General features: G+C 41.2%; 1 protein-coding gene across 5 annotated transcripts in view; it reads left to right on the forward strand.

Annotated features, from left to right (window-relative positions):
* SYTL5 (synaptotagmin like 5) overlaps positions 1 to 16,210 on the forward strand; it is a 97,857-nt gene that overhangs the window by 25,100 nt on the left and 56,547 nt on the right. For all 5 annotated transcript variants that reach the window (XM_075430522.1, XM_075430517.1, XM_075430549.1 and 2 more), the window contains one exon: positions 4,633 to 5,141. In XM_075430522.1, the coding sequence (XP_075286637.1) occupies positions 5,023 to 5,141 (119 nt within the window). In that variant the 5' untranslated portion in view covers positions 4,633 to 5,022. The remainder of the gene's footprint in view (positions 1 to 4,632; positions 5,142 to 16,210) is intronic.

The following is a 16,210-nucleotide window of genomic DNA, read 5'->3' on the forward strand; positions in this document are numbered from 1 at the left end:
GTTAAACAGGCTGCCATGCTGGCATCCTCTTTAGCTAATTATTTTTGCTAATTCACAAGATATTTTAACCTACATAGAGCTTGTTGAACACATAAGCAGGTAAAACTTTATTTTCAAACAGTTGCCAAATCCCGCTGTTCTGTGATAAAGACAGATAAAACACACAAGATTTTTGTCATAAACGAGTCCGAAGGGTCTATTCCCAGGTATGTTCAGTAAAAAATAGAAAGAAAGCAGCAAAACCCATTGTGAATAGAATAAAATTGCAGTTGACTATAGTCTTTCTGTAAGAATAGATTTTACTACAAATATCTTCCTGTTAATGTGGGTAATATGAATGTAATTTGGGTCTGTCTGTCTATTTGGTAAACATAATGCCATGCATTATTCTCTATGTTGCAAACACTAATGTAGTTTCTGTTGTTTTTACAAACAAGACTATAATAATGTATATTCAAGATACACATAGTTCACCTAAAAGGTCAGCTGTCAGCATGAGATACCAGAATTTTGTTGACCAGACCACTGTCTATTGAGTCTGCTCTAGTCTTCAGTCTCACCTGGCCTGGAAGGCAGTGGTAACTCAGAGATCAGTCGCATCAGGTTGTGCCTATAGGCAGTAAGAATAATTCTTCCATTCTCTCCTTCGTTAACCTCTTCTTGCATGCTTCCACTCTCCATGCCTTCAAACCTCTTACCATCACTTCTGGTGCTGGCCCCTAAATACAACCTATTCTTCAGAAGAGCCAGGGCTTGCTGACTGCCTGTTGACCTGTGGCTCAGAAGGATCCCCATTCATGTGGGATTTAAATCCTACCTGCTTTATACCTACAAGGCCTGTAACTAGTGGTGTCCCCCAGGGGTCAGTACTCGGCCCAGTCTTGTTCCACTTCTGCATCAATGACCTGGATGAAGAGTTAAGAGTGTACCCGCAGCAAGTTTGCTGATGACACAAAACTGGGAGGAGTGGTGAATACACTGGAAGGCTGTGCTGCCATTCAGTGAGACCTGGACAGGCTGGAGAGTTGGGCAGAGAGGAACCTGATGAAATTCAACAAGGGCAAGTGCAGGGTCCTGCACCTGGGGAGGAACAACCCCATGCACCAGTACAGGCTTGGGGCGGACCTGCTGGAGAGCAGCTCTGCGGAGAGGGACCTGGGTGTGCTGGTTGATGACAGGTTAACCATGAGCCAGCAGTGTGCCCTGGTTGCCAAGAAGTCAAATGGTATCCTGGGGTGCATTAAGAGGAGTATGGCCAGCAGGTTGAGGGAGGTTCTCCTCCCCTTCTACTCTGCCCTAGTGAGGCCTCATCTGGAGTACTGTGTCCAGTTCTGGGCTCCCCAGTTCAAGAAAGATGAGGAGCTACTGGAGAGAGTCCAGCGGAGGGCTACGAGGATGATGAGGGGACTGGAGCATCTCTCCTATGAGGAGTGGCTGAGGAAGCTGGGCTTGTTCAGCCTGAAGAAGAGAAGGCTGCAAGGGGACCTTATAAATGCCTATAAATATCTCAAGGGTGGGTGTCAGGAGGATGGGGCCAGACTCTTTTCAGTGGTGCCCAGCAACAGGACAAGTGGCAACGGGCACAGACTGAAGCACAGGAAGTTCCGTCTGAACATGAGGAAGACCTTCTTCCCTCTGAGGGTGACGGAGCCCTGGAACAGGCTGCCCAGGGAGGTTGTAGAGTCTCCTTCTCTGGAGATATTCAAGACCCGCCTGGTCGAGGTCGTGTGCAGCCTGCTGTAGGTGACCCTGCTTTGGCAGGGGGGTTGGACTAGATGACCCACAGAGGTCCCTGCCAACCCCTAACATTCTGTGATTCTGTCAAGTGTTGCCACCCCTGCCAGTGGTGCGTGTTCTATGGTTTAGGATTTCCTCACTAGTGAAAGCTGTCAGAACTTTGTGGAATGATCTTTCAGCTGATTTAGATCTGGCACGAGAGAGCATAGCACACTCTTAAGTCCATCTAATCTGATAGTTTGTTATCTCATCTCTCTTACCAGTGCTTTGTTCTGCTGAACTTGGCTCTGTGAGTTTTAGGCTGGTGCCCCATGCTCCCTAGCCCACTGATGTTAGGATCCAGTTGGGATGAAAGTACTGGTTTTGCCAGGCATTTTGCTAGGCGGTTCAAGAATGAAGGTAACCCTCTTGACAGTAACAAAGGATAACTCACATGTTGGATTTCTCCTTTTGCTTACAAGTAACTTGGCCTTACGGTATTAACAGAAACACCATTTTCAAGAATTTAAGAATAAACAGTCTTTTAAATTTTTTCTATTAAAATAAATGCAGAGAATCAAAGTAAATCTTTTCCATGTGTGTTTTTATTACTTGGCTTGTATATATTTAACAGAATAATCTAGCCAGAAGTAGTGTTCTGTGGTTTGTTGTTTCCCAATTTTCACTAATAGTAAGCTCATAATTGGCAATGCTGAGTTGTATTTTCGCCTTGCATTGACTTGTTGTGTGCTTTCAGTTTGTGTATGACCTTTCTGGCCAATTTTCTTACCTGATGAAAGTGACTCTGATAGTTGGATCTGTATTGCAGAAGCAGTAAGATTTATATTACTGTTTTCTTAGGAAAAAAAAACCAAACAGATTAAAAAAACTTACATGCCAGTTGTGTACACTTGATGATTTTTGAATTTGAAAATTTTGAAGATTAATTGAAACAGGTTGCAAAATATCAAAATAAATTCCCATGCTCATGTAAGACTAATATGCAGAAAAATCTCATTTGAACTTAAATTGTGACATTTGTATCTGTTACTAATAAATAGTCAATAACTGGGGGAATGGACTGGGAAGATGAAGAGCTACTGGAGAGAGTCCAGCGGAGGGCTACAAGGATGGTGAGGGGACTGGAACAAATCTGCTACGAGGAGAGGCTGAGGAAGCTGGGCTTGTTCAGCCTGAAGAAGAGAAGGCTGCGAGGGGACCTAATATATACTTACAAATATCTAAAGGGTGGGTGTCAGGAGGATGGGGCCAAGCTCTTTTCAGTAGTGCCCAGTGACAGGACAAGGGGCAATGGGCACAAACTGAAGCAGAGGAAGTTCCGTCTGAACATGAGGAAGAACTTCTTCCCTCTGAGGGTGACGGAGCACTGGAACAGGCTGTCCAGGGAGGTTGTGGAGTCTCCTCTCTGGAGATATTCAAGACCCACCTGGACAAGGTCCAGTGCAGCCTGCTGTAGGTGACTCTGCTTCGGCAGGAGGGTTGGACTAGATGACCCACAGAGGTCCCTTCCAACCTCGACCATGCTGTGATTCTGTGATTGCAGAACTCATACTGAAGTAGTTGGTGAAAAGCAACACAAGAATTTAATATGATGCCATTGGCAACAGTATTTACTTCTTCAGTGGTTGTTAGGAAGGGAAACAGAAGGATATCTTGTCTTATACCCACAGTTGTCTCGGAACGTGAACACTACTGCCTCAGTTCTCTCTGCTGTTTATCTTTGTCAAAACCTTTCCAAACCGTTGAAAGCTAGTGAATTGAAGGCTGCTTTAAAAAAAAAAAAAAAAAGGGTTTCTTAAAAGCTGTTTTAGTTCTTTCAGCATACACAATATAAAATAAATCAATGTTATCCTGTAGCATATATGCATCTATGTCTGCACACATTTGTATTTGCACTTACGTGTGATGATGTGGATGCATTTTTTTGTGTATGAGTGGGTTTATGTTTGTATACTATATATATGTGCATACTTTAAAGTACAAATTGCATGTGTTCACATAGCTTCATTTTATTAAGGAAAAGTGTCTTGGAGGTTATGCCTTGTTTCGATGTGAAACTCGGAGTTTTCTTACAAGACTGTAAGGAGTGGATGTTTCATCCAGTTGACTAGAAGTTTTAGATATTTTGCAAAGTATCTTCCTTGTGACTCTTTGCAAATACAGTCATGTTCAGAGCTCCAGTGTGGACTAGGGTGTCTCTTCTGGGTTTGCTTGCAAGTTGTTTTCTGTTTAGAAATGACAAAAGAACCCCGACAAAACAAACAGTGAAATTTGTCTGTCTTCTGGGTTTCTATGTGTTAATAAGTCACTGTAATTTGTTGCTGTATTTACTCGGAGGGAATGGACATTTCTAGAACATGTAATCCCAAACTAAATGTCCGCAGTAAGCGGATAAATTGCTCTTTGAAAGTTCCTATTTCTCTGGATTGGCTGTGAAGGGAGTATAATGGATGACTTGCCAAGATGAAGGTGTATACTTGTTTTGGAGTGAGTCTTACCTTTAGCGCTGTCCTCTGAAGCCCTTCCACTTGTTACTTTGTACTTTTCACTTAAAGTAATCTCAGGGAGAAGAGTAGAATTATTCCTTCCCCTCCCAGGCTTATTACTATCAGGATGGAAGTATTACAAGGTGAATATAGTAATTCAAATGTATTGTAGTAGGAAGATAATTGCAGACCCCTCGTAGGAGCATAGTAATCAAACATTAGTGAGTAATTATACAAAAACATAGAAAACATGACGTATAAGTAGCCCCTGAGGCAACCTGCTAGTCTGCAAGTAAGTAGGCGTTCATTCTTTTGGTGGCTTTCAAACCATTACTAGATTAAGCCTTTCCCAAATCAGACCGTGATGGTAATGTCAAAATCACCCACACTTGTTTGTTTTGACTTTCAGGTAGTCTGAAATAAATATACCCAGCTATTTTGTGGCTCCGAACTACAATTATGCCAGGAAGTTGATTCTGCAGCTGCTTGTGAATGCAGTCTGAAGGCTTGCAGCGTGCCAGTGAGCATCAGCCAGGACACAAGGGCATTCAGTAACCAGGAAAATGGGTGGCTTTCTTGAGGAAGAAACAAAGAAGAAACCTGTATTTCTTGCGTAGTTGGAAGGCAAAGCAATACATTCCATACGCCTTGTTAACTTAAAGAAGCATTTTTCGATATACCTCCTGACTGTGTGGATCTTGTGACTCTGACACAAACGTGCCTTTGCACTTGTGCAAATAAATCATTGGAAGAATTGGTTGGAGAGAGCAGTCATTGCAAGAGTGGCTGTTGAAGAATCATGACGAAGCACTTGGAGATCATCAATTTGTCATTCTTGTTAGAACATGAAAGGGAAACCATATTGGGAGTATTGAAGAGAGATGAATATCTGAAAAAAGTTGAAGATAAAAGGATAAGGTAACACTTTCTATTGTTGTTAAAAAAATACATTCTGTGATATAGATATGGTACCCAGTGAAGATTTTCTAGATGCACCCAGAGAAGGATGAGTGTTGGGAGGTGGCACAGTTAAAGTGTGTTAAAAAGAAAGAAAATTGCTTTGGCCCTCTGCGGACAAAAGATTGTGTCCATTGCTTCAAGGCAAAAAAGTAAGAAAGATAACAAGTGCAAAAATATATGACAGTGTTTTTTATGGTTTTGGTTTCTGTAGATTTTGCCCAGTTTGGCTGAATTTACCCTCTGTGAATGGAAGGCTTTAGTAAGGCTCTTGAACTTTCTTCCTCTGAGAGGAGCTGTATGCCTTGTGTCTTCAGAGCTGACTGCGGGAGGGGACGTTTGGAAGGTGTCACAGGGAGACAAAGTAGGGTTCTACCTCTGTACAGGAGCCCATGCAATATGGGGCTAATGCAAGGCAGTCACCTTTTTCTTTCTCTTGTTGTATTTGCAGGATAGGGACAAGGAGGGAGACTTCATTTTTCACATGACTTAGATTTACTAATAGATAAATAAAGCTGAAGATCTTGGTGTGGATCTCAGCAGTCACTGATGGGAGAAGCAGAGACTCAGGGTTATTAATAGAGTCCATGTGTTCTTCTCTGAGGGGAAGAAAGTAAAAATTTTGGAGAACAATGTGTGGAGGCAGACGAAGAGTCAGCTATGTTAGATGACTCAAATTCACTTAGATGAGCTAAGTATCAGCTCTGTAAAGGTTCATATGCTTTTCCAGGGTGATGCTGCTGCTGCTTCTTGCTTCTCCCACTGCCCTTTTGAACTGTTATGTAGAGCTGGTTCTGAGAAACAGGCTTAGCATGAATGTATGCAGCACTTGGTGTTGGCGAGGCTGCGGAGCGTGATGGATGACAAAGCGAAGATTTCCAATCTTTGCTGGTTTCTGTCCATGTGTTCCAAGGCCAGGCTGGTTGTTCTTCCCTTTGATTTGCTAAAAAGCATTTCAGATGCTGTGCATTGCAGAGATGTACATTCAGCACCTGCTGAGGCTTTTTTTTGTACAAAACTACTATTTGGAAATCCATGCAGAGTCTTTCTACCTTGAGATAACCAACTCGAAGTGCAATGCCCCTACTGCTGTGCAGCCCATTTAACTGAGGAAATATAGTGCCTTGTCTAATAGAGTGGGCTAAAACTGGCTTGCCTCTTCAAATGCAAGACTGTAAGGAAAGGTGTTTCTTTATGGTGGTGTGGGCATATTAGTAATATCATTTTCTTCATGATTTTTCAGATAAAGAAGAAATCAGAACACAAAAAAACAGATGGAGCACTGTTTGTTCCGGGCATTGTGCTCTATTTTGTAATACGATAAGCACTTCAAAGCAAGTATTTCAGTTTTCTGAGGTGGTAGCCTTGGAAATGTGTGACATGCTGGTAGTCGCTGATCAAAGGCATCAGTATGAATGCAGCATTGTATCGAATCACTTCCAGTTGCTTCCAAAACCCCCAGAAACCTTTCTTTTCTGTTTCTGTCATTTCCCAACCTGAAGTGTGAAGCTAAAACTCCTGAGGTTTTTGTGGGTTTTCTTAGTTTTGTTTGTTTTTTAAAAATGTACAATATGTCTTAAAATCCCAGCTTATCTGCTTTTTTTGGTACTACTGGCAGTCAGTCTGCCAAACGTACTGAGTTTGAGAACCCAAGGCACCGCTGGAGGATGTGGTTCAGTAAAGGGACAGGTGGTATTGGCTTATCTGTGTTTTGGTACAACTGGAAAAAGGACCCTAAGAAAAGGCTAAAAATGAAGTTAATCTGAAATATAATGCTAATTAGGATAACTAAAGATGCAACGTAATATTCATACATACTTCTAGCACCTATGTGTGAACCAATTGATTTCAGATTCAGAGTATATTTGGAGAATTGTCACTAGACCATAACTGTACCTGAAAATGGTGGAATGTAGTCTATGAAAGACTTCCAAAATATACAAACTATAAAGAACTGGGTAGGTAACTGCTTCCTAGGAGACTTCATAATTTTCCTTTCTGAATACAGCTTGGCAAGGACATCTTTAATCATGGTTCATAAGTGTACTTCAGAGGAACATGTGTTGTCTTTGGAATTCCATTTGGTGCAATCTGTTTTATATTTTATTGAAGTACTTTGCAGAAGAAAAAGTCCCTTTGTATTTATTTTCAATGCATTTTTCATTCTGGCAAGATGCTTACTTGTAGGTTGTACTGAAGAATTTTTATTAGTTTGTTCCACTTTTTCTGAATCTATCTTGATTATTGTTTTTTCTATTTCTATTAGTCTTCGAAAGCTGTTGTAACTTGTAAGGGTCTTTCTATTCAACATGAAAGCAATAGTAAGTGTAGGAGGATGACCTAATAATGTAATTGTTAAGAGTTATTTTACAACAACTGCTTATACTTGTGTTCTGAGGTGCAGGTGGCTGTTCTTGTATTTTTATTTGATGTACAAATATTTCACCTACATGTGAGAGAAGCACAGAAGGCAGCAAGTACTCTTCCTGTGGTCTAGTTTTCATAATACAAATAAGCAATACACTTAATGAATGCTACTAAGGTTTATGTTCTTAACTTTAAGTGTACATCTTGTGTCACTGGAAATTTTCTTTGAATATTAATTTAAAGCTTTAGATTAGTTGTGCAAATAACCTACAGTGTTCTAAACGTTGCTGTACAATCCTTTTGATGTGACCACCATAATTGTTTTCAAATGCTAAGATTATTTGGATGAAATCATTAAATTAAATAAAGCTAAAATAGCTAAAAATAGTGAACTTGACAATACTGAGGGTGAAGTAGGGTTTTTTTTTTGTAATGTGTGTTGCTGGGAGAAACTTGCATGCAGATGTCAGTGAAGACATTCTGAACTGAATGTTTTGGACTGAAACATGTATCTTTTTTCCTTATTTCCCTATCCTTTTACTGTTTTTAATTAGTTTTGTTCTTTTAAGACCCTTCTAATGAAAACCCATATCACTGTTAAAGTGTAGTGTCACAAGTCATTAAATCAGTAGTAAATAGAAAGAACAAAGTTGCCAACAGCGACGTGTGCCATGTACAAGGTGTGTTTCATCTAACTGTTTGTTTTTGTTCCAACAGCAGACCCACTGCATCCGTTCCAGCTTTGGTGTTACACAGGGATCTGGGCCTGGTGATAGCATTTTGCATTTGGAGCTAGCTCTGCATCTTAATATTAACATGCTACCACAGAGCAAACACACTGCTACTGTACATTGCTTTCTTACCTTGATTATTTTCCTAGACAACGTTGCAAGGTTCTTTTCATTCTTTACAAAGCAGAGCTGTGAATACCATGCTTTTGGAAGAGGAGATGCTAGCGTGATGATTGCTGAACTGAGAAAACAAAAAAAGGAATATGTCAATTTCTTCCAAGGATAAGGCTTTATTGGGTTATTACTTGTATCATTCCCTCAGCATTTAGATTGCCAGAAGTTATGAGAATTGCTTCAGCCCCAGATCTATATCAATAAGGAGAGTTGGCATTCCAGTCTTTCCATTTAACTAAAATGGCATCTCCTTATCAGTCCAGAGAGATCCACAGAAGCAATTTAGGGTATTAATTTTGTTACAATACAGGAGAAACTGTTGGTATGGATACCACCATGTGGTAACTACAGGCAAGTACTTTAGGAAAAAAATTTAAAGTAGTTCACATTCCTGTTACTCAAACTTATCTGCTAAGTACACACTTGGACTTGTTTATAGGCACAAAATGGTAGCAAGATAGTATATCATATGGTATATGCTCTGTTTTTGAAAAATTGCCTATAAATACTGGAAGGAAAGAGTCCTTATGTTAAAGCATAACTCATCCATAGGTATATGGGAAGTTAGGAGGTCGCTTGTCTGGTAGATGTCTCATTTGTCAAGTGAATTTAACACTTTGTTATTCTTTGAACTAGAGACTTTTCCAGCAAAAGTAGTTACTGTTGCTAGTACTCTAAGGACAGAGGTGCATATTTTGCTCTCCAATGTTCTTTTAGAATGAAGATCCTCCATTGGTATAAGAAATTCTGATGGTAATTAATTCTTTTAGTCTTATACCCTGGGTACAACTGATTTTATCAAAGACTAGTAAGAAACCAACAAGCAATTTGTATTTATTTATTTTTTTTCTTAAATCTGGGTAAAGGTTTTCAGTTGAGAGGATGAAGAAGTTACTCAGAAAAAGGGTCTTCTGTGGAAGTTTAGCATCATTACAGCATCTGATATCATTTCAGTTCCTGTGCCTCCTTTCCTTCTGTTCACTGGCCTCTGTTCCGCCATTCATTATGCTGCTTCTCTTTTGCTTTGCAAATTCATTCTTCTCCTTTTTCCTTTTGTTGTTGTCCATATACCTCCGTACTCAGATATTAGGACAGTTTTTATCATCCAAATCTGTTACGCAAGCAAAATGTGAAAATCTGTGTTTGTAAAATAAGGACCTGAAAAACACTTCAGGTACTCAAATGACTAGATTTTACAATACAAGGAGATCTCAGTGGAAATTGGTAAGAGCCCATCGTTTCGTGAATTGTCAATAATATTTACTGTTAATTTCCACATATTGTGTCAGACAGTGCAGGGAATCTGGCTGAATTTGGAAGAGCTACTGGGAATCAGTCTGGGGAGGAAATTGCCTTTCTCCCTCGCCCTTCAGGAGTATGTTGCTGCCGCTTCCTGCACAGAGAAATTCCCTTGTATTAAAGTTAAGAGCTGCACAGCTTCAGAAGGAGCATGTGGGAGCTCATCTGTGCAGGAAAAAGAACTCTCTTAAGAACCAGGTGCAAGACTGGAGCATTTTCATGGATTTAAACTTTTTTCCTGCTGAAGTCTGTAGTTACAGTTGATTGAGGACAGTTGGTGGTTTTTTTCGTACTGTAATTTTTTATGACTCCTTGAACTCTGGAAATTTAGAATGGCAAAATAAAATTGAGAATACTTGGACTCTGCTGCTGTATGTCTTGAGATGGAAAAGTTTTAAAGTAGGTAGAAGGAAGATGCAGGAGAAATTTGAAATCTGATGGAGGAATCATCTGTGCTATTGCATTCAGCAGTGTTTTTTGAAAAAAAGGAGAGGAGATGAGGTAGATAAGTGTTTTCAAAATAAAAAGGGGTTTTCCAAAATCCTACTGAATTTAAAAAAAAAAAAAGTTTGATATTAAAAAAAGAAATGTTACCTGACTCCAAGCAAGAGGATGGTGCTTACGGAGTTAGATGAACTGACGCCATTCATTTAAGTGAATGGCTTGAGCAGTGACTGTCTTGCCTCTTGCAGCAGTATAGCTATTCTACTTTTCTAAATTTGGGAAATAAATGTTTTCTAGGGTAAAGCATACTATTAGGAAAAAATGGATTTGTTTGCTTGCTCATCTTTGCAGGATTATAGGGTTTGGGAATATTCCATCTCTGGAGGCTACCTTTGTGAGGAAATGAGCACCTTGGATTGCGTTGTGACTTTTAGCAGCAGTAGGGAAGAGTCAGACACATTTAGGTGCTCTTTTGCGCCTTTTTCAGGCGGTGGGCAACTATGCCAAGAGCTACAACTACTTGCTGCCCCTTGCTTTGGGTTTTGTAGAATTGTGGTCCTTCCTGCCTGCATTTTTTTCCTCCTCTTTTCAAGGCATCACATTTTTGTATTTGCTTGTTAGATGGACTTTACCTAGGACCTGAGTAATTTCTCAGATTCAGCATTGGCTAAGTCTTTTGTCTGTTTGTTTGTTTGTTTCCTGCTTTGATATTTCCTATAGGTCTTTTGGGGCCATTGGGAAATTCTTAGATGAAATCATTGAGTGTTACTTGGAATACTAGTTATAACAAAATTCTTCTCCAATGCATCTAATGTATTTTCTCAGACAGCAGAGGGATCTTAATAAAAATTCACAGTTAAAGGAATAGCTACATATTCTGCTGTACTTGGCAGTAACAAATTTCTTTTTAATAGCTATCTTCTGTCAAACAGCGGTTGTAATACATGGTTTAGAAACTTCAGTGTACGATAGGATTCTTTTTCTCCAGCAGCTTATTAAACTGGCTTCTGCTGAGTTTATGTGCTCTCTCATACTGCTAGGAGAGGATTGATAAAGATTAATTCTTAGGTATTTTCAATCTCAAATATTAAATAACCGCAAGGTTAATTAGATTCCCTTAGAATTAAGGAGACCTCAGATGTTAAAATGGCAAAAGGAATCGGATGTTTATAATACAGCTGATTCCTGTCTTGGGGGATAAAGATTAGCTGTAAGTAGGTCCAGCTACATGCTGCACTTGTTATCCCTTTTCAATATTGTGCAACTGGTGCAGCTAGGCTGTGGTTGTTTAGAGGCTGTTATGATGATGGATTTTTTCAGATGACTCACCCACCTCCTCCTACTCTTCCTGGCCCTTGGGACATTTCATTCTTTATTATCTCAAGATCTGAACGTATTTGTTGCAGTCAATCAGTAGTTCAATTCCACAAATAGTATAAGGAATCCCAAAAGAAAGTTCATATCCAGTATATCTGTCCATACATTGTTTGCTTCCTATTTTAATTTTTCGATTATATTTGTTTGATTAAGTGAGTGGAGAAGCTGTGGGTTGATTTATTTTATCTCAGTTCCCTGGAAGTCATCAAGGGCAGCTCTGTATTAAAAAAACAAGAAAACAAACACTTCTCAGAATTCTTGCTGTTGGCAGATCAACTGCCATCTGATAAGAGTTCAAGATTTTGTATCACATAAGCAGTAGAAAATACTGTTGCAATCACCACTATTGGATAGTAGGAATAATGCTTTTTTAATGCCAAAAGAATATTGATGAGTTTTTCAACATGTTGATCTCTAAGCAAGCTTTTATTTAAAAATGCACTGTTTATTGGTTTGGTCTGATAGAGATTTCCTTCTTTTAACTTGGAATTATTTATAACACAGACTTTCTGCCCAATGATGCTTCTAATTAAGCACAAAAGAGCCTGAAAGTTGCAGGAGTGAGGGAGAAGGCTGAAATGGAAGAATTTTAATGAAGGTTTTGTTTCAACATTAGACATCTGGATCCAGTCTGTAGGACACACTGATAATTACCAAGATGGCATCATACTGCCTGTGGAGTTCCTGAAAGTCCATGGGTCACTGTTGAGTTTGTTGTTTTACATATAAATAAGCTACTGGAAATAAATCTGTTACAAAAAATGAGCCTTTGCTAGTGCTTAGTATTTTAACCCTTTTGAGATTTGAGGATTAACAATATCAATCTTCTAAGTCACTCGGATACTTCGGCAAGGTTCACGGTGTTATTTTGCATGCAGATGTTCAAGTCCCAAAAGAAACTGGAACTGAATTGTGTATGCCCCTGTAGTTCTATGCTGTGTGATTGACCAAATCTTTGCAAAGCTGAATGAAAAGTGAAAATACAATTGTGTCTCAAAGACTACCTCTATTCAACATTGGCTGCCAGTTCTGCTGTCTAAAAACTCCCACAGTTTCGACAGGAGACCATGAAAAAGATGAGGGGGAGAGAGAGAGAATGACCAATGATCAAGTAAAGAAGTGATGGTCCAGGCTGGCAAGAAAATTGGGTGGAGTGAGGTGAACGGAGGAGACCTTGTAATCAAGAAGGTGAAGGGGGCCCATGCCAAGCATATCCACAGAAATAAGGAAGCATCTATCACACAGCTAGGCAGAGATACCCTTGCTGGGAAATCGACATGGCTGGGCATCTCTCAGGAATGCCTGAGCACTAATGTATGCAGCATGGAGAATGAACAAGGAGAATTAGAAGTCTGCATGCAGTTGTAGAGTCATCGCACTGGGAACATGGGGTGCGGTGGGATTAATCCCATACAACTGGATTGCTGCAGTGAATGGGTGTAGACTCTTTCGGAAAGACAGGCCAAGACATTGAGTGGAGAGCATATGGGTCAGGATTAGCAGGTTACCAACATGAACAGTGTTGTGTTAGGTGTCTGGTACAGTCTGCCTGGCCAGGAAGAAGCAATAGATTAAGCCTCCTTCATACAACTGGAAGAAGCATTATGTTTGCAGGCCCTGGTCCTCTTGGGGGACTTCAGTCACCCTAATATCTGCTTGGAGGGACAACACAGAAGGGCATATGTGCAGTGCAGGTTTCTGGAGTACATTAGCAGTAGCTTCCTGATGAAGGTGATAGAGGAGCCATCAAGGGGAGATGCTCTGCTGGACATGATATTTGCCAACAAAGAAGAACAAGTCAGGGATGTGAAGGTAGGGGATGTGATTGTAGTCTTTCTCCAGTCACCATTAGTGGAGATCAAGATTCTGAGTAGAGGGAAGAAAGCAAAAAATATCACAACTATGGACTTCAGGAGAGCAGAGTTTGGGTTGTTCAGTAACTTGCTGGGAAGAGTCTTATGAGAGACTGTACTGGGGAGAAGAGAGGTCCAAAAGAGCTGGTTGGGGTGGTGTTTTTTTTAGTTCAGTGCTTGGGTTTTTTTTGGAGGGGACGAGAAGCGGAAAGGCTGAGTGTGGTTTGTTTTGAAGGATCACCTCTTCCAAGCTCAGGAATGGTCCACTATGACAAGCAGGAAATTAAGTAAAGGTGAAAGGAAGCCTGCATGGATGAACAAGGAGCTCCTGTCAAAACATAGACATAAAAAGGAAACATATAGGAGGTGGAAGTAGGGTAAAGTGACCTGGGAGTCTAAGCATGCAAGTACAGGGTTAGGAAAGCTGAAATCCAACTGAAGTTAAACCTGGCAAGGGAAGTAAGGAGCAACAAGAAACGCCTTACAAGTACACTAGCAGCGAAAGGAAGGCTTGGAGAGGTGTGGGCCTACTGCTGAATGGAACAGAGGACCTAGTAACAGAGCGTGTGGAAAAGGGTAAGGTGCACAATGCCTTCTTCACCCCAGGCTTTACTGGTAAGACAGGTCTTTGGGAATCCTAGCCTCCTGAGATCATTGGGAAAGTCCAGGGCAAGGTAAACTTGCCCTCAGTGGAGAAAAATCACGTTAGGGAATATTTAAACAAACTGGACAGACTGAAATGGTCCATGAGCCATGATGGGATGTACGTATGAGTGCTGAAGGAACTGGCCGATGTCATTGCAAGGCTACTCTTGATAATCTTTGAATGATCGTGGTGATTGGGAAAGGTGTCTGAGGGCTGGAGGAAAGCAAATGTCTTTCCTAGCTTCAAAAAGGACAAGAAAAAAAACCCAGGGAAATACAGGCTGATCAGCCTCACCTCAATCCCTGTGAAGGTACTGGAGCAACTAATCCTAGAAACAAATTCCAGGCACGTTAAGGACAAGGAAGTCTGCAGGAACAGTCAGCAGCATGGATTCACCAAGGGGAAGTCATGCTTGACCAGCCTGATAACCTGTGATGAAATAACGGTCTTGGTAGATGAAGGGAGAGCAGTGGATGTGGTTTGTTTGGACTTTAGCAAGGCTTTTGACACCACCAGTTTGTTAGTGAGGAGATTATTGGAGATGAAGTACAGACTATGTAAATAGACAGTAAGGCAGACTGAACTGGCTGAGCTTTTGGCCTGAGAGGGTTATAATAAGTGACAAAGTCTAGCTGGAGGACAACCAGTACCAGTTTACCTTAGAGGTCAATACTGGGGCCAATACTGTTTGTGATCCTCGTTAATTACTTAGGTGATAGGATATAATGCATCCTGCAGTGCCGGTTCACAGATGATACAAAACTGGGAGGAGTGGTTGGTAGACCATGTGAGTGTGCTGACATTTGGAGAGGTCATGACAGGAGAAAAGGACTGATAGGAATCTCATGGAGTTCAACAAAGGGAAACATCAAGAGACTGCTCCTGTGTGGGTACCCCACGGGCCACAGCTCCTGCCAGGATCCTGCTTCAGCAGGAGTTCTCCATGGGCTGCATCTTCCATCAGGGCATGCATACCTGCTCCAGGGTGGGTATCTGCTCTGGCATGGTCCTCCTTGGGCTGTAGGGAGACAACCTGCTTTACCATGATCATCTTCACAGGCTAGAGGGGAATCTTTGTTCTGGCAGCTTGAGCACCTCCTCTTCCTCCTTCTTCACTGACTTGGTGTCTGCAGGGCTGTTTCACGTTTTCCTCACTTCTCTCTCTCACAGCTGCTGTGCAGCATTTTTTTACCCTTTCTTTAAATATATTATCACAGAAGTGCCACCAGTTTTACTGTTGAGCTCAGCTTTGGGCAGTGGTGAGTCTGTTTTGGAGCCAGCTGAACCATTTCCGTCTGCAAAGGCATGGCCCCTGATTTCATTCCACAGAGGCCACCCCTGAAGACCGACCCTCAACGTGTAAACCTTGCCATGTAAACCAGGTACAGATGCAGAGAGGGTTTTGTGCGAGGAAGCTGAGTAAAGCTGAATCTGTTAGTGTTTGCTTGTCCTAGTTAGACATAAACCATAGCTGTCACCTCTGTATCAGTAAGTTAGACCAACTGTTTGAGCTGAGTTATAAGGAGTGAGTAGGAAGAGTGGAGTGGCTGAGATGCCAAAGAGATCATGTGGAAGCAAGTAGCAGTAGCAGTCCCAGGGCTCCAGTTGTACGGTACGTCCTTGTCTGCTGTCAGCTCACAGGGGGAAGGTAGAGCAGAAATTGGTGGGTGCTGCTGAAGGTGGTGATCCAGGTGGCAGGTGCACACTGGATCTTCCCTTCCTCTTCTTTTTCTTGGGTCCACATTTTCCATGCTTGCAAGTCTCCTGACAGCAGTGTTCTCTGTTGCAGCTCTGATCACTGTTCATTGGGTTGACCCAGCACAGAGGCAAGAGAATGACTTCAGCAAGCACCAGGAAGACAAAAAGTAGATGACAGGGACAGAAGCACAAAGTTTTGGCCTGATTAAGAATTCTTGGTGAAGAACACCACTCAGCTGTGACAGGCAGGACTTTGAGAGAGAATCTGGAAGGTGCTACAAGAACTCTCAAGGTGTGAAAGCACAATGCAATCTTAACAAATTTCCGTAAGATCAGTTGGTACTAAAAGTGGCTGTACTAAAATAAAAGGGCTACGTAGCACAGTACTTTGTCTCTGACAAATTCATACTGCTGAGAGGGGAGACAGTAGATTATCAAGCA

The sequence above is a fragment of the Opisthocomus hoazin genome, chromosome 1, assembly GCF_030867145.1.
Source record: "Opisthocomus hoazin isolate bOpiHoa1 chromosome 1, bOpiHoa1.hap1, whole genome shotgun sequence".
Lineage (NCBI taxonomy): Eukaryota > Metazoa > Chordata > Aves > Opisthocomiformes > Opisthocomidae > Opisthocomus > Opisthocomus hoazin.